The 26,430-nt window shown below is 34.2% G+C and overlaps 1 protein-coding gene and 1 long non-coding RNA gene across 2 annotated transcripts; one reads left to right on the top strand and one right to left on the bottom strand.

Annotated features, from left to right (window-relative positions):
• Positions 1–6,964: 6,964 nt before the first annotated feature.
• LOC130048548 (type-1 angiotensin II receptor-like) lies at positions 6,965–21,842 on the bottom strand. The gene is made up of 2 exons (XM_056145408.1): positions 21,781–21,842; positions 6,965–8,984 (listed from the first exon to the last, which is right to left on the bottom strand). The coding sequence occupies exon 2, from the start codon at positions 8,975–8,977 to the stop codon at positions 7,817–7,819; it is 1,161 nt and encodes a 386-aa protein (XP_056001383.1). The 5' UTR covers positions 8,978–8,984; positions 21,781–21,842; the 3' UTR covers positions 6,965–7,816.
• On the top strand, positions 11,587–12,661 carry LOC125655600 (uncharacterized). The gene is made up of 2 exons (XR_007362805.2): positions 11,587–11,683; positions 12,467–12,661. It is a non-coding gene; the product is annotated as an uncharacterized LOC125655600 (long non-coding RNA).
• Positions 21,843–26,430: the final 4,588 nt, after the last annotated feature.

Below are 26,430 nucleotides of genomic sequence, written 5' to 3'. Positions count from 1 at the left end.
AATGCAAACATTTTTGGGCAAGTCCTCTGGGTTAAGATGTTCATGTGGACAGGCCTGTCTTGCATGCTTGTATAAAACATCACCTTTTTCGAGAACAAAATGAATATCATTCGCATCCCAATCTCCAAACAATTTTTGGTTAACTGCATTAAATGCAATGCACACAAGTGAATTTGCTACACATTGTTTACCTCTGCTATATTCTGAGAAAGTTTCTGACCCTTGATGAAAGTTGGCAGACACGCATTTCAAAATTATGGGATCTTTTCTTACATCGTGACTTTTTCTTTTTTTGACAGATTTTGGGCTCTCCCTTTGATGACTATCAAAATCATGATTTTTTTCTTTTTTTGCTACCCTTCATATCTGATGACGACAACAACTGTCAACTCTTGAAATAACTCATTCAATTCTTGAGTCAAAGTTAAACCAGTCCAAGAAAATTTCCACTCTTGAAATATCAACTCTTGAAAACAAGTGTCAACTCTTGAGATAATTCATTCAACTCTTGAGATATATTATATTTCGTGACAAAGAAATGTAAACTTGATTTCCAATATATTACTTCCAATGGAGTTCTTTTCTTGAATAACAAATATATTCACAAAAACATGTTCATTTATATTTCTTAATCAATGTTTACAGCTATCTGACTTGACCATGAAAGAGCGCGGGAAATGGCGCTCGGCCCTTTCGATCGAAGATTATATGTTTACACCCAGATTTAGTATTAAAATCTCAAAAAATGCGTCCAAAAGAAATATTTTGGTAAAATTGTACGAAATTAACACATTGGGTTTCAGATAATTATCTTGAGTTAATGCGTTGGCAAGAATATATCAGTTCTCTCAGGCAAGACGTTTTCTCCTTGTTGATAAACAGGATAGCGTGGCGCGTATGGATACAGAGAAATAGTGAAGAGTTTAATATTAAAATTCTAATTACACACAATTTCTGCTTGATAAATACAACAGATCACATACAAGGAAGACTTCTTCAATCTGACATAAAACAGAATTTATATATAACAGTTTAATAAAAATGGAACATAGTATCAATGTGAACTATTTTTTGATAGGCGATAAATCGGCTAATTAACATAATTTTCAGACATAAGAGGAGACAGCTGTTTACCCAGAATTCCTATAGAAAAATAGACCATGTTTTCCCCGTCTATATGTGAAAATGCGAATGAATACAGAAGCAATGCAAATCGTTTCCTACAGTCCAATTCTGTTTTTCTAAGATCGTGGAATAAAATGTTGGCAAACGACAAATAATTTTGATCTTGTTTACAAACCTAAACACTAATTCGCGATTCCTTTTGATGTGTGGACTTTGTTTCATATCGAAGGGATAAAAATTGCGATTTCATAAATTCTTATTTAACTCGCTTATCGTAGAGGGTAAACATATGGATCCTATATCAATCTCAAAGTGAATTGTGACAGCTTTTACGTTGCATTAGCATATGTGACAACAAATTTCTTATATTAAAAATCAAAGTGATTTCGCAAATGGTAGTGATTAAAACAGGGCGCCATTGAAGCTGGGGTCTGACATACGAGGCTGACTTACGTCACCTCGAAAAATTGGGATGTTTATTCAGAATTTCTCTCTTGACCAACCATAAATGTACTGACATTGTTACAGACCCTGAAGCGTACTACTACACCAGGCCTGAATTTCTGCTGCTGTACCTGTGGCACGGTGTGGGAACGAACGGTTTTGTTTGGGGAACGAACGGTTGGAACGGAACGGTTCTCAGCAAAATGGAATGGTTTTTATTGGGAATGGAATGTTTTGAGATAGGGAACGAACGCTTCTCATCGAGAATGGAACGCTTTGAGCCAAGATGGGAACGAACGGTTTGGCCTCGATTCTACATTTCTAGACACTTTCGGTACTTTTTTGGCCGAGTTGCACAACGGATGGGCGGGTGTCCCTGTAATGGGTGCCATTTTTGTGTAATCAACTCCCTAGTGGAAGCAGTCAAACTGGTTTGAGAGAATGTGTATTACTGCCAGTAACAGTAATACTGGAGCGCAAGTGTTAAATTTTTTTTCTTAAAGCTTGCCCATACCGCTCATGTGCCAACGAAGTTACCAATCAATCAATTCTTTATTCTCCTTACCAAGAGTACAAAGATATTGAGAAAATACATATAAGTATTCATACAGATATACAATATGATGTGTTCACAATATGTACATATGTACAAATAGCTGCAGCAATTTAAATAATAATAATAAAGGGGGACAGAGCATGATGGATAGCTTTTAAGAATTTACTTAATTATTTTAACGTACGTTAACGTGACAATATTGTCAGAATTAAAAATAGATTTTGCTGTTAATACATTTAGTGGCGACCTTTTTCTCCATTTAATACATAGATTTCTAATTCTAGCAAATCTACTACATTTAAACAAATAATGGTATTCATCACCAATTTCATTGTCATTACACAAGGTACATTTTCTTTGAGATCTTTCTATGCCGTGCCATCTGCCAACTTCAATAGGTAATCGATTATTACATGTACGAAATCTACACAAAGCTGTTCTGTCAGCAGGATCAAGTATATCAAGATATTTTTCAAAACAAAAATTTTCTTTTATTATACGATAGAAAAAGGTCGGTCGATCCTCATGTGACTTATCAATATTAATGGTTAAAAGTGGGAAATCTGTATTAATTTCCATTCAATATAGTTTAATTTAATCAATAACAAAAGAAAATGTGTATGTTGCCACCCTTTTAAAGATGTCAGACATACAAAAACAGAAACATATATCAACATTAAAAAATCGCACATTTTCGTTAAACAGAATGATGAAAATTAATAAAAACTTGTTGAAATGACAAATTTTGAATGTCAACAGTTTAAGAAATCTGATAATTCATAGATATATAAAAATTAATTGTGGGTATTAGTGAAATCAGTGTGTCATAGACATGCAGTAGAGGTAATTCCAGCATAGGAGTTATTGCCCTTGACAACCTTTTTAAAATTATAGATAATTGATTATCTATGGGAAATAAAAACTTTTTCAGTATCAAAAGTTTACCAATTTTTTTTTATTTTATTCAGTGAATAAAATTCCTCTGAAAGATATATTTCAATCATGCACAAAATTTAATTAAATAAAGAGTTTACAAAAACCTATGACATCACATGAGGATCGATCAACCTTAATCAAAAGTAAAACCTCCGTTCGAATCCCACATATTACCGAAACCTAATTGATTTAGAGTTTTTCACACGTAAAGCATCCACTAAAAAAAAAGCAAGAATCTTGTGTGAATTTGCATTTACAAAATGCGTACATAATATTCGAAAATTTATTATATCTGAAAGCAACCTTGCACCAATAGTTGAGGATCCTTGATTGTACATCAACATAAAGTGGATACGCTCCCAATTCACCATATGTCATATAACTTGGTGTGGATCGTTTTAAATTCAATGATAATTTGCAAAACTTTAAATGAACCCTTTCTAAACATTCATAATTACCAGTACCCCAAACTTCATACCCATACAATAAGTTCGGCTTTAAAATGCTACAATAAAGACCGTACTGACAGCTTACCGATGGTTTATGTAATCTTCCCTTCTTTAAAATCTTATAAACAACCTTTAATCCTTTCTATGTATTTCTTTTAATAGTGGTTACAAAACCGCCATTTCTATTAAAAATTACACTAGATACAAAAATTCATCAACTACCTCTACATCATGGGAATCGTATTTGAAATTATAATTTGGTAGCCTTCCTTTTGAAAATACAATTACCTTTGTCTTTTCAGTATTTACCTTTAGTTTCCATATGTTACAATACTCACTAAAAATATTTAGAATTGTTTAATTGTAATCCATCATGAGTCTCCGATATCAACACTGTATCATCCGCGTATAATAGAATAAAAAGTTTGAAATAAATGCCCAGTGTATCCCTAACATCATTACTTAAGTTTTCTAAACCTGTGACATTATTCATTACGAAAAAGTCTTCCACATCATTCAAATACAATGAAAATAAAAATGGTAATAAGTACTCGCCTTGACGAAGGCCCTTATTACACATTAAGTAATCTGAAGATTTATTATCATGGACAATTCGTGACTTAATGCCTTGATACATATTATGGATTAAAGTGTATATTTTATACCTGTAATATTATTCATTAGCATCTTATGCCACAGGACATAGACGATGTAATAGCTGTTACAGGTAAGCAGTCATTCTTTAAATGTCTATATACTGCACTTTCTGCAGAACGTTCGGGTATATTGTTGTTATCCTGGTCCGTCTATCACACTTTCTTCTTCCTCAAACTTCTCTTTTAGTTTATGCAGTAATTAATTAAGCTTTTAAAATATGATGGGTGTTGTTCTGTAAATGTGCAATAAGGTTTTGGAATTTTCGGTTCCACCCTGGGGGTAAAAAACACGATCTTTTTTTTTTTTCTAAGAAGAAACCTGGTTCCCAGAACTCCTACATTTGATGCAGTTACCAAACCATCTTTTGGAAGATGGTCGATGTTCTGTAGAATTTAACAGAGCTCCAGATAAGTTGCGTATCAGCGTAAATACTCATTAAATTTTACCAAATACGCATTTAAGTTGAAAATCATGCGTACAATATACGCATTAGCGAATGTAGATACGCTTTACACTCACAAAGTAATGCGTATTAGTCCGGGTATTTGTGATACATGTAGTATGATATGAATATGAATTATCTATTCATATGAATTGAGGTTAGTCCAGGGCTTGATCATACATGATATTTAGCGCTATGAAATACGTTTTGATGACAATCACAATTTTGAAAAATTGGAAGAGTTGACTCAAAACACTATCATATAGTCCTACTTGTTATACTTTCTTTCTTAAAGAGTTAGTGTGCGGTCGAAAGTACAGGGAAAAAAAAAAAACAACTTGTATAATATCAATCGTGGACGAATGATATACAGAATTGGATCATAATCATGTGACTGAGTGTCTGACATATTCAAATTTAATGCATCAATGATAAATATCAAATTCCCAATAACAATGAATAGTTTTAATAAAAAGAACTGCAAAGGATTTTCCCCGTAAATAGCTGGAGCGGCCTTTTAATATAAAGTTAAAGTTTAACGGAAGAAGTATCGTTTATCTGGTGACATCTTCTGTGCAAAACAGCAAAGATAATCAGTAAATTAACAAAATACACTTTTGAATTTTTCTGAAAAGCAAAGTACTCATTGATTTGAAAATCAGGGAGTAAATACTCTTTGTGGTAAAAAATTATCTGGAGCTCTGTAGTAGATGTGTAATAAGGTTTCGGAATTTTAATTTTCACCGTGGAGCCCCAATTGGGAGTCGAAAAACGATGTTTATTTCTCTTTTTTCAAGAAAAGACGAAAAAAAAAAAAAAAAAACCCGCATGGTTCGCAGAACTCTTCTTACATTCTACGCAGTAGCTAAATCATGTTTTGAAATTTATTGGCGGTATCCAATAGATGTGCAACAAGGTTTCAGAATTTTAATTTTCACCCTGGGAACCATTTGGGGGTTGAAAAAATACGGTTTTTAAAAAAAAAAAAAAAGGGCTTTGCTCCCAGAATTTCTTTCACACTTTATGCAGGTGTTATGTCATCTTCTGGAACAGGATTGGTGGTTTTCTTTTAGGTGTGCAGTAAGATTTCAGAATTTTCATTTTCACCCTTGGGGACCATTTTTGGGGTTGAAAAACTTGGGGGCGGGGATTATTGGTGGTATCCTGTAGACCATCGTTGCAAGCCACGCCTATTGTCTCCGTTTACACTACGTCAAGGTAGGGTACATGTAGATACTACCGGACTCAGTAACCGTGGCTAGCGACAATGCTTATAGATGTGCAATAAGGTTTCAGAATTTTCATTTCACTGTGCTAGCCATTTAAGGCTTGATAAACTACATTTTTATAAAAACAAAATTGGCTCCCATAACTCATCGTCGCAATTCACGGAGATCTTTATCCAGACTCCGGACTGTAGCCTTATACGGACTCCGGACTGTAAGCTAGCTTTATACGGACTTCGGACTGTAGCATTATACGGACTCCGGACTGTAGCTTTATACGGTCTCCGAACTGTAGCTTGAGACGATGCTTACAGTGGCGGATTTAGAGGGGGACGCAGCCGGCGCCCCCCCCCTACCCTAAAATCTTCAAATTTAAGGTAAATCACGGCATCTTGTTTTGGAAAATGTACTAAACGATAAAAGAAACAATTTCGTCCACTACAGGAGAAATAAATGACAAAATCTTGATTTCTTGATTACTTTATTGGGGGAACTTAATTTTTTTCCAAAAACCCCTTAAAATTTCACCTTATTAAAATGATAGAAAATAGCACAAATGACTAAATAGGAGAAATATTTCAAACCCCATAAAATCTGTAAAATCCAGGAGCTTCCTGGTCCCCCACCAGGGCTCCGCCCTGGACCCACTGCCTCATAAAGTGGCGCCCTCCGTAACCGCAATTCCTGGATCCGCCCCTGGCTCAGAACCCTCTTTACATTTTTCGCAGTGGCCAAATCATCTTTCAGAAGATGATTAGTGATGCCCTGTACATGTGCAATAAAGTTTTGAAATTTTCTTTTTCACTTATTAGAATTAAATAGAAACATTTTACATCTTTCTTAGTGCTGGGGGTGCAATTTTGTATTCAATGCATTAGAACCGAATCTTGATTTCGTTTTTCTAAATGATGAGTAATACATGTATATATAAGGGAAGTCGTTGTGGCCGAGTGGACTTACGCACTGGTTTGACAATCTTGCTAGGCGGTGGGTGCCGTACGTCGCTGGTTCGACCCCGGGCTGGGGCGAAAATTTTCAGTACCTAGTTGTGATTATTTAGTGCTTTATATATATGTGTGTGTGTGTGTGTGTGTGTGTATAAACCAAGAAACCAAATTTCAACGTGAGAAGGTTATCATTTATTATTCTTGTTTCAAATCTTGAATCACAAACAACGAGTTTTGATATGCATGCATTTTACGACAATACAAATACAAATACAACATAAGCAGGGTTTTTAAGATCATCCTCGTAAAATATACATAATAGTAAATGATATACCCATATACGATGAAAATCTTTATATTACACAGTTTCGTATATCAAACTATTATATAGAATTAATCTAGTAGTTATGAGCTACATTTCGCTGTGCAGAAATCAACGTCACCATGTCAATTGCCTTTTTTATTCCATTTAGAGAAAAGGTCGGCACTATGAGATTTGTACCGTTGTTAAGAGAAAGCAGTTTCTACTGTAATTAGTCGATTGATGAAAATGGATTTTATCATTTACTGTTTGTTGGCATCTACAATTTTATGCAAGGCTTCAGGAAGTCGTGTCTTAGATTCGCTAAAGAATACGTTCATTAAAATCACAAGACATTCCACAGCCACGTCTTTTCAGCATATGACGATACCGACAATCTCAGTTTGCTTTAGCACAAAAACAGAGAGAGAGAGAGAGAGGGGGGAGGGAGAGAGAGAGAGGGAGAGAGAGAGAGAGAGAGAGAGAGAGAGAATTCTATTTCAGTTAGACATTTGAAGGACGTTTTCTGCAGTCGTTGGCAAAGTTCGTAGTTTTCCAATGTACATCATCACTACTAGATTGAGTTTACATGATAAAGTACGAAACTGTGTAACAATATGTACAGAATTTCTTCGATCTAATATTCATTACGGTATTCTCACTTACTATTTGTACATAGTGATAGATGCATACGGAATATCCTGCTCTTCTAGTGGAATGCGTAGAGATTTGTTTAATATCTTGTGGATTTAGAATAAACAGATGTCTCCGTCGTTTCACGAGACTTTCGCTTCGGGCAACAACAACAGATCATTTGAATAAAATGTTTACGAAATCTTCTTCCACTGAGGAAATAGAAGTAGAAATTTGTGGCATTATTGAAATCAGTAAGGAGGAATACGAGTTGACTAGTCAACTGCAACACAGCAATGTGATAGTGGTCTGACCTGTGCTGATAGTAACCTATATACACGAAGTAAAGAAGAAAGATGGTGTTGGACATTGTTAGAATCACAAAAATCACCGACACGGTCACCAACATAACGGTAATCTGCATTTGTTGTTTAGATTTGTTCTGGTCAACAGCGGTTAAATCCTTTTGTTTCTTTATGGAAATTCTTATGCAAACTATGATCATAATGTTCAAGACGAATACAGCAACACACGGGATAAAGCCGAACACTGAGTTCTCTACCCAATACCATTCCACCAAATAAAAGTACGCATGCTCTGGCTTTACGGTGCAGACATATCCGCGTCTAGTATAGAGCTTTTCATAAATTGTTACAAAAAGATGGGCATTAAGGCCAATCAAAATGACTGCTACAACTGCAAGCAGGATAGCCACTTTTGTTTTGGTAGAGATTTTTTGTACCTTCATTGGGAATCTCACAGCAATGAACCGTTCGGCTGTCATCAAGACTAGAATCCAATTTGCGTATTGCATGGTGAACGCACCAAGGAATAGCATGGTCTGACACCCAAAATCATACAAACGCACATCGTGAAACGTCAATCGATAATACACTTCCTTCGAAAGGAGAGTCGCTGTATCCATGATCGCTAACATGACCATAAACAAAGAGGAGGTTGTAAATGGTTTCATTCTGCAAACGGTGATGATTGCTGCAATATTCCCAGGATATCCCAAGCACATTACAATGAATTTAGAGTTTTTGCTAAACCACTTGGCAGCCTTGAATTCTCCATATTCCCAGAAGGGTTTCAGAGACGGATTGTTCAGTTTTTTATTTTTGCAGTCGAACCATATGTTAACGTCGTTGTTTTTTACTGTGTTGTTGTCAGAGCTGTTGCCCTGAAGTGACGTCATTAAACATAAAGCAGTGAGGTTAAATAAAGTCGATGGCGTTGTCGTCTGGTTGCTGATATTCATCTTTTTTCTGTAAAGATAATTTTGAAAAAAGTATTAATCCTCTAGATTGATTGATTGTATATTATTTAACGTCCCGCCCGAAATTTTTTCACTCATATAAAGACGTCAGCATTGCCGGTGAAAGGCTGCAAAATGTAGGCGTATGCTGGGCACTTCCGGTCTTTGAGCAGGGAGGGATCTTTATCGTGACACAGGGCCGCGGATTTTTGCGGTCTCATCCAAAGGATCACCCCCATTTAGTCGCCTCTTACGACAAGCAAAAGATACAGAGGATCTATTCTAACCCGGAGCCCCACGGGACTTAATCGTCTCGACAATTTCCCCATTTTCCACCTCAGGTATATGCGACAACATGGGATCGTTTTCACCTTTCAATACACTTCAAATATTGTGTATGATAATTACAATGTACATTTGTAATATATATCAGAATTTCAATTACTAAGAAAAACAAACAAAAACCATGCTTCTTTTAGTTTATCTATTGTTACGTAGGGGATATATATGGAGACTAACAAACAGAAAAAACAAACTCGAACCACCCACCAACCCCCAAAAGAAAAATAATAAATGAGAGAACATATGAGATTGAATCCGATTGTAATGCTAACATCGCACAGAACTTTGGAGAGGATGAAATTGATGAGTTGAAAGAAAATGGGTGGATAGATGGGCGCAAAGGGAAACTCAGGTAAACAATTTTAAGTCAATTTCCCTTTGCTTATGTGCATTGTGTAGTACATGTGCACTTAATATTTATTGACACTAGTTTCTGATAATATGGAAAATAAATCCCATAGTACCTTGGTAAAAGTGGGTCATCGATTCATTTCATAATATATTTCATTTAAAAAACAGTTTTTATAAAAACATCTTGTGAGTTCAATTTAGTCCCAATCCTTATGATTTTATCACTTATTATGCAAAATTGTTCAAATTTTCTTCCCCATGATGTTCAGCAAATTGTGGTACCAAGATAATTGAGAATAGTTTGTGAAATCATCAAGGCAAAATTTTTAACCTCAAAATACTATAATTTCTTAATGTACCGTAAAATTTCAATTTTGCATTTGACATACAGTGGATATGATTTCACTGCAATACCTACCTATAAAACTACATGTATTTTAAAAATCATGTGAAGATATGAAAAAGCTACAAACAATTCTGACTTTTTATATTATATTCATTAAGGATATACTCTCGTGGTAATTTTACCGCGAGTGGGTCGCCATACTTTTTAAAGTCGTAAATGTGTTTTATTTTGTATGCACACAGTAGAACATTAATATGTGTTTTTGTTTGTAAGTAATGTTAATAAACTAACAAAAATTAATTAAGGTAGTGATTGCAAGGCATCACGTGGTTTATTCATGTAGTATCTAAAAAGAGACTAGTTCGTTTCCGATTCCGGAATACGTCAAGCGCTTATGCATCAGTAATAATAACAGACGATGGAAACAGACTTGTCAGCTATAACCAGACACAGGGTAAAGTGAAAACATGTTTAGAACTATACGAATAAAATACAGTACAAACGAAAAATCCCTTATGTTTTAATTATCTTTTTTTTTAAAAAAAAAATAGTCATTGGGCCCTAAATCTCCATAATACATGTACCCCCCCCCCCTCCCATGTTAATTTTCAGTCTTACAGCACGTAAATTTAGTTCACAAACCACTAAGCCTATTAAAATCATAATATATAATGCTATGAATTTCATAACATGTAGGCCTATATTGTGTTAGTGCACATAAATCTAAAATGCTACTATGTAACGTGGATGTTTTAAAAGAGAAATCAGAAAGTGTGTATTCTGAAAAGCAGCACTTGCTGTTAATATCTTTTTCTCAATTAGTTCAGTTATTTCTTATAATATAAAAAGTAAGAAAGTTTTATTGTTTGATAATCGCTTGGTTTGAAAGGAGAGAAAAAACAAAGACGTTGCAGGTATCGACGTCACAATGCACAGTTTACATCGGATGGCCCGTTACATTTCCCGCGTTTTTAACATACGCTTACAGAGCATGAATATACAAGTGATTTCAAATAGAAAGTAATAAAAACATCTCCAGAGCAACAGTACTATCATTCTATGTAGAATAAATTCAATAATAAACATCAAAACATTTTCATAGTTTTAATATGAGTTGAAATAAATGCATGTAAGATACATATCTATTGTAATTATCACCTGCAGCATTTATGTAAGGAGGGGGAGTGGGTAACTATAGCGATCATAGTGCCATAGTAAACCTGAAAACCAATATTGATACTTTCAGGAAAAATTCCTCCTAACATATGTTAAAACATATTTAAAAATAAAAAAAATTAATTGGTCATTTATTCCTCAGGGGGTGAAAATATGTCTGATTTGGTGAATAATTGCTTTCTAAAAATTGCGAAATTGCTCATAAGCAGTCCTGTTTCTACTTCATATGAAAATAAATGGACATATTAATACAAATCATATATTATCTAATGCTTTAACTTCAATTTGATATAAAATTTGCATCCCTTACCCCTTTTGTATCATTTTTAAACATCACCTGAAATACCTGTACCATTTATTACGGAAAGTCAACAAGAGGGGTTACTATGACAACCGTAGCGTCACAATTTCCGTGAAAACCAGAGGGGAGAATGGAAGAATGTTAGCGATGTAGTACCCGAACCAGAGTTGATGATATAGTGTTGAATGAATTTGTAAGTTTTTCAATATACAAGATTTTTTTTTATGAAAATAGAATCTACAAACTATGTAGATCTGTACATAAATTGATCTGCGATCTTCCCGATCCCGCCTAGTCGGTCACGAGCGAATCTCGCTCCTAACGTTCAATGTATCATTATTGAAGCATCATTTTTTAATAAAAAGTGTAATCTATATTATTAATTTAAAAAATCGCCAAAGTATACAACGAATTTAATTCATTAAAAAAGAGTTCAAAGGGAAAAGGGGGGTTTCTCCCATCTAGAGAATTATGGCGCGCCATTCGTGTACAAATTAGTTAAAACAAAAGATAATTTTGTTGACTATATATACATGTATAAATATGTTTCTTTTGGGCTACTAGATCGATAATTTGTTTCTAATCAGTTCTGGAAAATTAAATTATTTTATCAAAATTTTATTTTAATTATTCCTTCAAAGTGTAATTGTCAAAAAGTTTTTATAATGTTAAAATTTGTTTATAGGGTATTGAAAATGCACATTTAAAAAAAATCCTGATTAGAATTTCAGCATATATTTCATAAACAGTCATTTATGCACTAACACATTCATATATAACATTTTGCATAAGAAATTCTTTTAGAGTAACAATTTGTTACGCAAGGCATTGAACTATAATCCCTGGCAAGACAAAAATTGGAGTTAGTTGAAGTTGGTGTATTAGCAGTCTGGTGGTAAACCTAATAGTATATTCTGTTCTATTGTTAAGAATTTACAGTTTTGATAGAAATTGAGTTCCAATGTTTGCTTTTTAGCTACATCCATTTGGTAACCACAGTGAGAGGGATGGGTTGTGCTATCATCATATGAAGAACCATACCAGGAAGTGCAGATTTCTTCCTCATGGCCACATGAAAGTTGACTGTTAAAACTAGTTTCTGGATAATAACTCAAGTACTTTGCATTCTATTCAAACCAAATTTGGACATATGGATACATACAAAGAAAAATGCCTATCAATTTTGGGGTCAAAAGGTCAAAGATCAAGGTCACAGTGCATGGACATTAGAAAATGCTGATGCGGGGGTATATGTTTTACACATTCTGTAGTTATAAATGAATTAGTATTGTATATATGTATATATTATTTTAGCTGCAATAATGTAGCCTTCTCTGATTTTTTTTTTTTTTAGGGAGAGGGCTACAACTCCTTAGGATCTCCGTAATGGTGCAGATGCGGGAGTGATTCACTCCCGCAACATTTGCGCTCATTCTAATGCCTCGTTCACACGGATGCGCATTAAATTTTACTTCGCATCAAATTTGATGCGAAGTAAAATAATGCGCATTAAATTAATTCGAATTAAATAGCGTTCACACGGCGGTAATATTTAATGCGAAGTAAACTAATGCGCATTAAATTCGTATGCATCTCTATTAAAGGGTGCGCGAAATAAATTAAAGAATAGACTATGTTATTGAAAATTATTTTTATAGATATTTTAATGAATATTGTGTAGATCTATACAGAATTCTTTGTTCAAAACGCTATATAGGCCTACATGTAGTATACTACATGTTTACAATTTAGGCCTGCATACATAATTCTGATCTACACATAAGGAGTTTTTTGTCGGGTTTATTTATATGTTCCCAAGAAATTACTTGTTATTTCCTCCGACAACCAGCATTCAATCTAGACAATATATTGTTTCTTCATGGGCCCAATTTTAAAACTTCGGAACGTCTTTTTCACCATTCCGCTGACTACCGTTATGACGTAATTTTTAATTACTAATACGTATTATAAGTCTACTATGACGTCATATAGTATAAAAATTAACAATGAGCGGCATATGTTTTAAAAAATGTAAAAAAGAAAATCATATTATCACTGTTTTAAAACATTGTTGTCGTATTTAAAAACAATTCCTTCCACATGTATTACTCAGTATGCCTATGCAGAGCACAGATTTACGTCTGACATTATCTAATGACATGCTGTTTGTACATGTTTTTAGTGATTATTATCATTTTGCTTCGTTTTTCGTACAAAACTAACATTAATATATAAAGCTGACCATGGGTATGATGCATGTGACCCAAATTTGCCATTACGCATGCGTCTACATTTAATTCGAATTAGCTTCGCTTAGCGTTCACACGGAGCTAATGCGAAGTAAATTTAATTCGCATTAAATCGCGTCGTCAATTTTAATTCGAAGTAAACTAATGCGCATTAAAATCTCCGTGTGAACGCGGTTCAGATTTAATTCGCATTAACTTACGTTTAATGCGAATTAAATTCTTCGTGTGAACGAGGCATTAACATTTCCTGACTTTCTTTACGTAAATAAAATGATATTCTATGTTTCTTCGTCAATATATAAATTTACAACCTGCAGCTTAAGATTTGTGAGGCTCTATTCTACCGTTTTCAACAATTTCGATAAATTCCAATTTCTCGATTCATATTTGTGCGCCATGTTTGATGTACTGAAGTATAAACTTCCGATTGTCAAGTCATTTGCATATGCCATATAAGGTAATATTTACATCAATGGACAAGTATGGAGGTGAAAGCTATTTCGTCGGTATTGAAAAGGTTTGAATTTAATATCAAGTTAAAAACCGAACAGCAGAGTGTAAATTCTTTCTGCAACAATATGATTTTTCTTTCTTTGTCGAAGTGGCTCGAGTAACTACATTTTCGCGCTGATTGTCAATGTTTAGGTTTTTCATTAGATCTACCTACGAGATCTCGCTATAACAAGCATGGCGGAGCAGACGAAGAATTTTGCATGCTGTACATTGTATTTAATGAAAAACACCTTTATTAGACATGCCCGAGCACAAAGTTGGTACTCCTTTTGGTGTAAACAACATTTGGGACTTATACACAGAGTTTATTATCGGTTATTCATAAAATTATTTTGCACCATTACGGAGATCCTATGGAATTGTAGCCCTATCCCGAAAACGTCAGAATTAAAAAAAAATTGGATAGGGCTACATTATTGCAGCTAATATTATTTATGTTTTCTGATTATTTATCATATAATGAAATAAATATATAGAATTTATAAATATGAATTGAAAAATAAACATTTTATAACAAATCGTATATTGTTATTGTTTAGAATGTATGTCAGTGTAAGAAGGGGATGGGGACACAAAATGGTGCAAATCTTTGTTCCAATGCACACTACCCCACACATTTTTTTCATTTAAATTAAGCAAAAATATGAATCAAATCTGCATTAGTAATTTCAGAAAAAGTTTGATACAGATATTCTCCCTAGGTTGAATTTTTTGATGAAATAGGTCTTCAAATTTGTGTGATATTTTATACAATTATGTTAATTAATACTTGATTTTTTGTAGAATTGGTGATATATTTTATGTAAAAGTTATTGAAATAATCAATTATGATTAATTTTCTTAAAATAAAAGAAAACCAAGATTATTCTGTCCTTAATATTTCTTTTATAGTGTGTTTCTTGTAAAAATTGGCGATTTTCATGAAAAATTAAGTTTCAGCAAAGGGGCAACTTTAAGGGGCTGTAATTCTTTAAAGTCCACACTAACATACTCTTTTTTTATGTTTTAAATGTCTTTCGGATAAAGATGTATCAGTTAAAATGGTTTATCAAAAAAGTTTGATACTTCTGAAAAAATTCAGACTAGGAGAGAACATCCTTAAAATGAGCTATAAGTAATGTTGCAATACTTTTTTTTTTTTTAATTATTTTTTGGTGTTTTTTTTCTTCCCAAAAAGGCACTTTTCAATGAAATATAGTTGTGTCGACACGAAACGAATGCCCTCGCCTGCAGTTTTAGTCCAATGTAGAAAATCCATCGAAGTATAGCATTAAACTCATCAATATATGTCGGCGTGCAAAAATCAGTTCAATATCTCGAGGCGTTTTGAAAAAAATGTCTGGAAATTGGGTGTCGCGAAAGGATGGAAAGGCTAAAACTATATACCCCGACCGGGACATAAAAATAAAACGACAACTCGCTTATGGCCAGGTACATGTATACTGTGTATAATTTTAGAACGATGTTTGTGATAGATCAATAGAAAATGCAATACTTTCTAGAAATAATTTAAATTGGGGATGTTTACGCGAAGCGAAACGGTCTATAAAGGAGTGTAAATTGCCCCAGCTTATTTCACAGAAATGTTTTGTTTAGAATTGGAATTTTATTTCAAATTCCAATATTGGGCCCATCATTGACATATACATGTAAGAACAACAAAAATGCATAACCTATAGACATTCTGGAAGTGTATATTTAATTTCTACACCGAAGAAGATTTAGGAAATCAAAAAGAAAAACTAGGGTCGCAATGCTTGTTATTGAGCTACAGTGTTTTAAACATGACCTTTTTGCACTTAAAATTGACTCGTTCCGTTGGTGTCAACAGAACATAAGCAACACAAATCAATCATTACATAAAATATGATACATAATCATGTCTTCTGACAATACAGATTAAAAAAAAGTTTAATACAAGTAATGGAAATAAATAATGACCTTTTGCATTTGATATATACGAAAATATTCATCAAATTAGAGAGTTTAAAAAACACACACATGTATTAGGAGTAATATCAATTTCTAAAAAATTTCAAGGTCTTGTCTTCAAATTTAAAATGGGACTTTAATAAGTGGGGGTTAAAGATCAAAATTTTAAATCATTAGTTAAAATACTGATTTTTTATACAAAATTTCGAATAGATTAATCTAAACTTTTTAAAGAATCGGTGTTCTGTTTGGAAAATATATATTAACCAAATTATCATATTACAACATTTGAACTAGTTCCATGTCTCAAATACTTGTATCGTAAATTATGAAACTGAAATACACGTAAAGGATTATAAAATTAATAGAAGATAAATTGGATGAAACAGAAACTAATATACAGATTTAGAACTTTTTCATAAATCAATACTTCCGCCACAAAATATACATGTAGTCCCTGTCAAACCCTTTCAAAATTTGAATTGACACAATTTTTTTTGAACTGGATAGGGTTCAGTAATAGATGTGCAATGTGTTTACACCAATGGGATCAGTATTGAACCAGTAAATACTTAGTTGTAGCATCCTGCGCAGTTGTGCTCAAAAGCTCAGGAGCTAACTTACTTATGTGTATAAATGCAAAATGTGTTGAGGTATTGGTAAATCCATCATTTACTCTATCAACTTTTGAAATTGATTTCTGGTCTGTGATCATTGTTTACACTACTTGAAAAGTGCAGCATATAACACGTCAATTCATCATTTGGAGGTCCTTTAGGCTTTCAGCAGCTTGAGTCATAGTCAAAGGAGTATTTTCCACTCTGCACAGACACGTCTTATCTTATTTCAGAAGGGATAGGGGTGTGGGAGGGGGCGGCTGTATATGTACAAATGTATTCATGTGTATAAATCTATATCACTAGAAGACATGGGTTGAATTAATTTGATGTGATAGTAGCAACAGACAAATCAAGTTTATGTGAATAAATCGTACGTAAACTTCAGTGCAAAAAGGTCAAGTTTAACATACTGTAGCTCTGTAACGAACACCATAATCCCCGGTTTTTTTTAGTCCCCTACCGACGAAGTCGAAGGGGACTTTAGGTTTGCGTTCCGTCCGTCTGTCTGTCTGTCATTCAATCCTGCAAATCAGCTTTCTATACTTTTTTTTAATGTGCTTGCAGATATTCATTTGATATTTAGTACAACACTTTGCCATAACAAGTTACAGATCAAGTTCGAATTTCGTCTCAATCTATTGATTTTTCACCAAGTTATGGCCCTTGGACTTAGAAAAATAGCAAGAATTATCAGTTTTCCGGACTTTTTTTTTTTTTTTGGCTTACAGATATTCATTTGATATAAATTTAGTACATCATGATGATTGCTTTGCCATAACAAGTTACAAATCGATTTTGAAGTTTTCTTGGTCTAGTCTTTGTACCTGAATAGTAGTTGATTTCCAACCACTCCTATCCTGGTTTCCCAATCTTTCCTTTTACCAGAACCTTAGTCTCATAATGAACTTCGAATATTGTTGCGGTCCATAGATTTTTTGCCTCCAGTAGGGGACTATGTATTGCTATGTAATACTCTCAGAATGCTTGTTTTTTTTTCTTTCTTCTTTTCTTTTTAATTTCATAATTCCCATGCAATGTAGAAATCAGAAATATATTTCCAAAACACTGGACAAAGCTACAAAACTCTTTAAGCAAAATCACTTTAAAATCCACTTATTTTATGGCTAATAGATAAAATATGCTGTTTACTATAGATAGATCATTGTAATTCAAAATTTGAAGGGTGACTTTTAGTGTTTCTAAACATATACATTATAAATGAATAGCAACTAAAGTCAATTTGAAAACACAGCTTTAAAAGATTTGGACTTTGATGTAATGCCAAGAATGTAGACAAATCGCGAACATATTCTACATATGATCAGTTTTTAAATGGACATGGACACGATTTGATTTTTCCATTTTTTTTTTTTAAATGCTTAACTAAGGTATTAGGCTACTAATGATCAGCAAAAATTTGAATAACAGTAGTCAAGGTACATGGGAAATATTTTCTAGTGTTTGACACATCTCATTTTGTTTTAAACACGCTATTTTCTATCAAACAGTCTAATGTAAATAAAAACATGGCACGAGCCTTGTTTACATAAAAAAGAATTGTGAGTGCTTTATCTCACTTAGAACTCTACAACCTATATTCAATATTTGGTTGACTATTAGAAATACTTTAGTTAAGTATAGTAAACAATTAAAATGGAAAAATAATTTTTTTAACTCAAATTGTGTCCATGCCCCTTTAAATCGAGGCAGGCTACTGATAAACAAGTTGATGGTGCAGGGGTTTTAACAGTCTTGTTTAAAGTCAGCATTTGACAAAGTCTATGGTCGTTATAACAATCTACTTTGCCAATACAACCTATCATTGGGTCAAATGCTCTCTGACTTGTTTCATATAGATTATTAGTCCGTTTTTGGCACAATGATTTTGACTATGCATAACTCCGTTTACCTGATCAAGATATAGAGCTCACGGCGGGTGTGACAGGTCGACAGGGGGATGCTTACTACTCCTAGGCACCTGATCCCACCTCTGGTGTGTCCAGGGGTCCGTGTTTGCCTAACTATCTATTTTGTATTGCTTATAGGAGTTATGAGATTGATCACTGTTCGTTATCTTCACCTTACTAAATGAGGATTCCATAAAAAGATATTTTCTGGTGTCGGTATCATAGCGACTTTGTACGGTGGAATACCATAGAGACACTTAATTGACATCTTGAAATATATAGATTTGCTTATGAATCGAAGTATTGTCTAACACAATATAATTTCTACAAGTTCAGTCATTGCCACTGACTACAGCTACAGAGGAGGAGCACTGCAAGGGAATTTTTTTTTTCAATTCATAGAGTGGACTAAAAAAGAGATTACTTTGGATCCTTCTGACTGGGCCTGGTCACTGCTTTCAACCATCCTTGTACCCGTTAAAACTAAATTACCAGTCGCACCATATAAACTTTTGAACGTTATTCGTTGTAATTGCAAGGCAAATTGTGACACTAGCCGTTGTACTTGCGGAAAACATGGACTGAACTGTACTGCATATATATATACTCAAATGATCACTAAAATAATTGTTTGGCACGTAACAACAATGGTTCTTTCCCGTTTTATCATTACATGCGAAGTTGGTTATTTTTTACGTACAGAGGTTGATGTTTAGACAGATTGTTTGTTCTCCCTCCTCTTTTTTTTTTTTAATAGCATTGTCGTGAACTGTAGTGGAAGTGTAAAATTTAACCGATGAACTGAACTGAGAGAACAACCCTTGCCCACGATTAAGGATTTAGAACTTTGGATTATTTACTTGTCAATTTTCAGGCAACATTGTGAAGGTTATCTCCCCCCCCCACCCCCATTTTGATAGAACTAAAGGTGACGTCATATACGGCTATACCCCCCCTTCCCCAACTCTACAATTTGACGAAGTGCACGTATTAAAAATTTCTTTATAAAATCAAAGAAACTGAACCTTGTTTTGTCATAGTAAAAGTACAAACTGTTAAAACTCAGCTTAATAAAGGATTTGGTAATACTATTCATGTGAATCTTGGATCGGAATGTGTGTTTCTACCTAATACATTTTGTTGATGTAAATCTTAAGAAATGGAGGGCAAATGCACCCAGAAACTATGAAGTTTGCACTTTTTTGAAATATGAAATTCTCAGATTGACATAATTTTACAGTTAGTGACAATACGAGGTTAATATGATACGATGTAGTGCCATAAATGAGTCAACTTTTAATTTTTATATATTTATATTATAATTTAATATTAAATTATAATCTATTGAAAACAACCATTTTTCTAAATAATTTTTATAAACTTATCAATATTCACTTTATAGAAATGTTCACACCAATAACAGCACAATTATCTCGGTGTCTTATTTTCCCCCGTACAGACATATGGATACATGTATTAAATATGACTGTAAGAACATATCGTGCTCAATGTTTTAGATTTCATAAAGAGCAAAAGTGAGTTCAGAATGACTGTTCAATCAAAGGATATTTTTCAAAGAAATGTATAGTGTAAAACATGAATGTTCACTCATATATATATATGGCACCACGCTGTACACGAAGCAACCAGCTACCTAAGAAGTATAGGCCTCACCGAGCCCGCGGGGCGACCTTGTTGCACATTCAATGTGCTATTGAACAGCGCTAGAACAAGGGTCAACAGTATTTCTGCACTGCTAATTTTCACTATATAATTCATTAAATAATATAATTCAGGCGCGGATCTAGCAATTTTTCAAAGGGGAGTTGAAGAGGATATGCAGGGGTGGATCCAGGAATTGCGGTTACGGGGGGCACCACTTTATGAGGCAGGGGGTTTGGAGGCTGCCTGGGTTTTACAGATTCTATAGGGCTTAAAATATGTCTCCTATTTAAGTCATTTTTACTATGTTCTATCATTCTTAATACGGTGAAATTAGTCAAATGACGCAAATTTTAAGGGTTTTGGAAAAATTAAGTTCTCCCAATGAAGTAATTCAAGAAATCAAAAAGATTTTGTCATTCATTTCTCCGGGAGTGGAAGAAATTATTGCTTCTTTTATCGTTTAGTACATTTGTCTACACAAGATACCACGATTTACCTTAAATTTTAAAATGGGGGGGGGGGGGGGGGGGGGGGCTGTGCCCAACCCCTTAAATCCGCCACTGAAATGAGAGTTGTTATAACGTACGTTAACATAGTTACACTGTTAAACGACAATTTAAAAGGAATGCTGTCAATTTGTATTTCTAAACTCAAATTTGGATTAATGTTATTGTATAATTATCAGACGTAGATCTGTCCCTCTTGATTTGAAAACGAATCCTGTTTTAAAATGCATTCCGATTTACTCCCAGTAATTCATTTTAAAAAAAATAAAATTAAATATTACAGATACAAACTATATAAAAGATAATTTGAAGTATCATCACCTGATAGAAATCTTGACGTACAATTGTATAAACAATTTCCATCGCCTAGGATTTTAATAACTCTAGTCTCTCTCTCTCTCTTAGCGAATCCAAAGGGGAGGGGGATTGCAACCCCCGTAACCCCCCCCCCCCGCAACCCCCGTAACCCCCACTAGATCTGGAAATGCAATTTTTAAAGCACTGATTAAAATATTTCTACTGCAGCTATCACCATAAAATTTCACAAATCGTGCATAATCGCCTAGATTTAAATCCGTTATTGTTATTCACTAGGATAATCATGTTGTAAGAACTTTATTTGAAATTTATCTTACACATTTCATATTAATAAAATAACAATAAAAGTAACATTTGTCATGAATCTTGGGTAAACTCTGCATATATTCTGAAAATTTGATCAAATTGGTTATCAAATTTTGTTGAAGTTTTTAAAATATGAAAGTTGTAATGAATATAGATCTAGAGATATATAGTGAAAATTAGCAGTGCAGAAATACTTTTGACCCCTGAGTGTACATCTAATAACACTTAATCGCTTAGCTATTATCAAACATTAAAAGAAATAATACAAGCTTACCCAATATTTAACCTGTGTTTTACAGGCAGCAAATACAACGTTAACGTTAACCCTCTTGGTGCGGTGCTGAAAACATTTGTATTGACGTCAATACGTCACTAGCTCAACGTAACTACGTTTGTGAAATAGTTACATGACGTCATAATTGATTTAACGGAACAAAAACTGCCGTTTAGCCTGGGACACGTGCTACAAACCCTCGAAGTCGCGCTACATACTTCATCTCGTAACGTAGTGCAGTAGATTGTGACGTCATAGCTAGTTGCAGTTTCATTAATCTACCATAGAATGAAAACGTACGATTTCGTTTCCGATCCATTTCATGCATTTGTCGTGCACGTATACGAGCGTTTCACGAAACCTGTCGTACAGATCCCGAAATGTTCTACTTTTCCACTTTTAAAATGGTGAGCGGACGGCAAACGAACGCAGAGCGAGCGGTGAATGAACTTAGTGAGCCGGCGCTGACTGAACACAGAACGTAAATGGAGCGCGGCAAGCGTTAGCGCAAATTGAACGCTGAGCGAACGACGAATGCAAGATGGACGATTTATTCGGAAAGTTCTTGCATTTTAAAATACTAGTAATCAGGTAAGAATAAAAGATATTTTATGTTTCGTACAAGATATATGTTTGTTGAAACGCTGTTGGATATTTCCTGCTGAAAAAAAAAAATTAACACAATTATGCGATAATTCAAACAGGGGCCTTAATGATAAGAAAAATATCTAATGGATGTTTATAGCATTTCAGCAGTTTCTTTTTTAAAAAGTAAGAATTTAATCTCAATCTAATTAAAATCAGACTTCTTAGATCCGCGCCGTATATTCTGCTTAAGTAGATCTGACATAACCCGGCCCGATTAGAGGTCATGTTCAGATGAATTTTATATCAGCCAATCAGCGCGTCGGCTTTGAAACCGTCACAATTCACGGTTCACGACGACTGGGGTTATATGAAAACTATTCAAATCGTACCCATCCCTATTCATACATAAATCGCAATTCACAATTTTATTTCGGTGTATTTTATATCGTACGTCTTGTTGTTTGTATGAACGGAATAGATTCGGCATTTTTGCCAAAGTTTAGAATACCTTATGTGAGAACAATTTTATATAGTGTGCAATAAACTTCGTGGGAAAGCGATTACTGCAACTTGACTACGAATTGCCGGGAACCGCCTGCATAGCCATCATTGTCTGTATGGCGCAATCTGACTGGCTGATAGTTCTCATGAATATTCCAAGCAAAAGGTCATGTGGACATGACCCCCAATGGGGTTATAACTGATCCTATTATAGCGATTGTGGGCGTATCCTAGGATCTGATTTTAATTAGTTTGAATTTAATCTGTAATTCGGTATTTATACATACAGTTATTTAAGAAATAAATCCTACCCCAGTTTTAGTATTATTTTATGCCCTTTTCTATGTATCTACAGTATTGTTCTTTGTTAAATTAGCCTACATGTAAAGTTCCTTAGGGTAATTGTCTTAATTAGATAAAGCGTTATATAAATGTACTATAATAATCATAATATTAATTTTCATCGACGATTATTCATTATTGATCGTATATATATGTTGCACCTAGTCATTCCTGAGGCCTCGACGGGGAGTTTGATGTATACAGCTGAACTGTATCGGTTAATATATAAAATTTCAAAGCCTATCTTTAACCAATTAAAATACTTTTGCACATATGCTATCATGTTGTTTTAGACAGAAATTCATCACAATGACTTAACATTTTGACATAGAAAAATAATGAATTAATTACAAAGAAGAAAGTATGAATTCCTATTGCTGCCATGTGCTCCATCGTACCATCATAGTAAAGCGATGCTACAATGCTACGTATGATGGCCACGATGGCGATATCACGGTGCTACCATCGTCATTGTGTCAGCGTAAAATCGTATTCACTGTGTATTTACGCATGTGTGAACAGGTGGAAGTTTGAAAGCAGCTATGGCTAATTATAACACAAGCAAGGTAGTTGAAAACATTTGTCGATGTTATTTGAAATGAAAGAGTTTCCAAAATGTTGGGGATTGTATGGCATGAAATACATAAGATCTATCTTCATGATCAAATACATTACCTAAGATTACTGAAAAGGTTGTATCAAATACAAACATTTATATATCTGTATATAAAATATATATCTATATACATGTTAAATACTTCAGATGTAATAGTATACATGTAGGACTCCAAAGTGCAATGATCACGCCAAAGTGCGATGGTCTGCGCCAAACGCCGATGGTGTGATACACTAAAGTGCGATGTATGGTCCACACCAAAGCGCAAAACGGTGTTATCGCCAAAATGCGATGGTACATACATGTTAAAATGCGCCAAAGTGCAATGGTGTCACACATTGAAGTCCGTTGGTTTGCGAAATTGAATGAAAGAACGGTGTTTAGTTACAGACTGTGTACCAACGTTGTTTCCACCCCCCCCCCCACCCCCCAATCTATCTTTTAAAAAAAAAACTGAACCAAGAATATACAGAAGGAAACTTATCTAATTACCAATTTAGTTGTATTATTAAACACAAAATTTTCAAACGCAAAATCGTATAGAATATTTTGCGTTATTCCACCCACCCCACCCCCAGGCACATATTACATGTGCATATATCAAGTAGTAAATTTATTATCATGAATGAAATTAAGCATCTTTGACTGAAGCCGATTTATTTCGTCAAAAAATGTACTTTGCCATTCTCGCAATCCTTAAAAATGGACGATGATGTTTTCCATTATGGGATTGAATACCTGTTGTGCTGTTGGAGGCGCGGACGTTTTGGAAAACATTTAATTTCCAGTGGAGATGCTTCACTGTTCCCGTGGTTAATATTCTGATAGATAATAATTTATTCACTTGAAAATCATCAATCGAATTGTTTGTTCAATGTACATGTAATTTTGGTTTGTGTTAATAAAAATCGTACATACTGATATTACCTTCTTCTGAGAGTTCATGGAGTCCGAGTATCTTTGTTGTTGGTAAATAACCCTGAAATCGGCCCTTGTCTTCCCCCCGGTTTTTTGTAGAAAGTAGTTGGGAGCGATCATATGTTTATGCTTTTTGAATTCCGTTTTCTATAAGTTTATCGAGGTATCCTTGTATTTGTAGGTAGGATTTAAGTTCCATTAAACGGATATCTCGGGTATCGCTCACTATTACATGTATTTAAGCGTCTAGAGCCAGATTGTAGGAAATTGCAGCTTTAATTTGTATGATGTGGTTGACATTATCGAAATATAGGTATTGGGGTGTGTCTATTGGTTTGTAGTAGACACCCATTGAAAGTTTAGTGTCTTCTTCAATAACCAGCACGTCCAAAAAAAGTAATTTGTGTAATTCATTGTCCCCATTGTGAAATGAATATTAGGATCCATTTCTTTCATTGTAATCTGTAAAATAAAAAAATATTGATGTATCCACGTCGTTACACCACAGAATAAAACAATCATCCAGAAATCTGTTTCAATTCAAATCTATTGGTTTAGCACCCTCCTCGTCCTAGTTAGGATTGAACACAAACATTTTCTTCAAACCAAAGGTACAGCAGTGGGAACAAAAGTAGCACCGACACAGGTCACGTTAACCGTGGGATACCTGGAAGAAAAGTTTCATTAACAAATAGTAGGTAGGATTCAGGATTCGCAGCCAGGGGGCACAGATATAGTTTCACTGGGGCGCTAATAGAAACTACGTATAGGGTTACTGGGGGGAGGGGGGCTCTCCCGGAAATTTGAATATAAAAGACCAAAACATATAGCACTGAGAACAGTTTGTATGATTTATTTGTAAAACTACTAGTATCTAAAGATTTCGTGTGAAAATGTATGTTAAAATGTCAAACATTTTGAAATAGACGAAATACTAGTATGGTCGAATCACTTACACTACTTTAATATTCAAATTCTTTATTGGCGCAACGCATCAACAAGTAATGGTTATTGACCATGTGTAAAACATAACAATGATGATAGTAATGACATGGAAGAGCAATAGTGTTACATACTGACGACAATAGTGATATTGTATATATACTTGTGTCTATAATGACAATTATGGTGGGTAATACATACATGTACTTACATACACACATATATAATTATATATATATATATATATATATATATATATATATATATATATATGATTTGATGATGGAAATGGACTCGGAGTCACTAATTTACCCTAAAATTAGAATTTGGCTGAAATCCGACAACCTTGAGTTTTTGACGTTTTTTGGCCGCCATCTTGAAACGGCGGCCATTTTGAAAATTTGAAAAGTTGAATGCACCCCTCCTAGTGACCCCCTATCAGCTCACAAAGTTTGAAGTGGATCTGTCGAAGCACTTTCACAAAATCGGTCGGACAAATTTCTCACTAAAGAAGAGGAATAATAAGAATAAGAAGAAAATAATAATAAGAATAACGAGCTATAACTGTGTTGGGATGCCAACACAAATGTCTCCGAACACCTCCCCATGTCAGAAATGGTTTTTGATACCGGATATGCACTCAGGATCCTCTAAAAACCCTAGAAACTAAATTTGGTTGAAATCCGACGGACTTGTAATTTGGCCGCCATTTTCTTCAATGGCGGCCATTTTGAAACATTTGA

The sequence above is a fragment of the Ostrea edulis genome, chromosome 7, assembly GCF_947568905.1.
Source record: "Ostrea edulis chromosome 7, xbOstEdul1.1, whole genome shotgun sequence".
Lineage (NCBI taxonomy): Eukaryota > Metazoa > Mollusca > Bivalvia > Ostreida > Ostreidae > Ostrea > Ostrea edulis.
This window is presented reverse-complemented; position numbering and strand designations above follow the sequence as displayed.

Bases quoted from the DNA above. Each gene is read 5' to 3' on its own strand.
- LOC130048548 (XM_056145408.1), bottom strand. From the start codon at position 8,977: ATGAATATCAGCAACCAGACGACAACGCCATCGACTTTATTTAACCTC.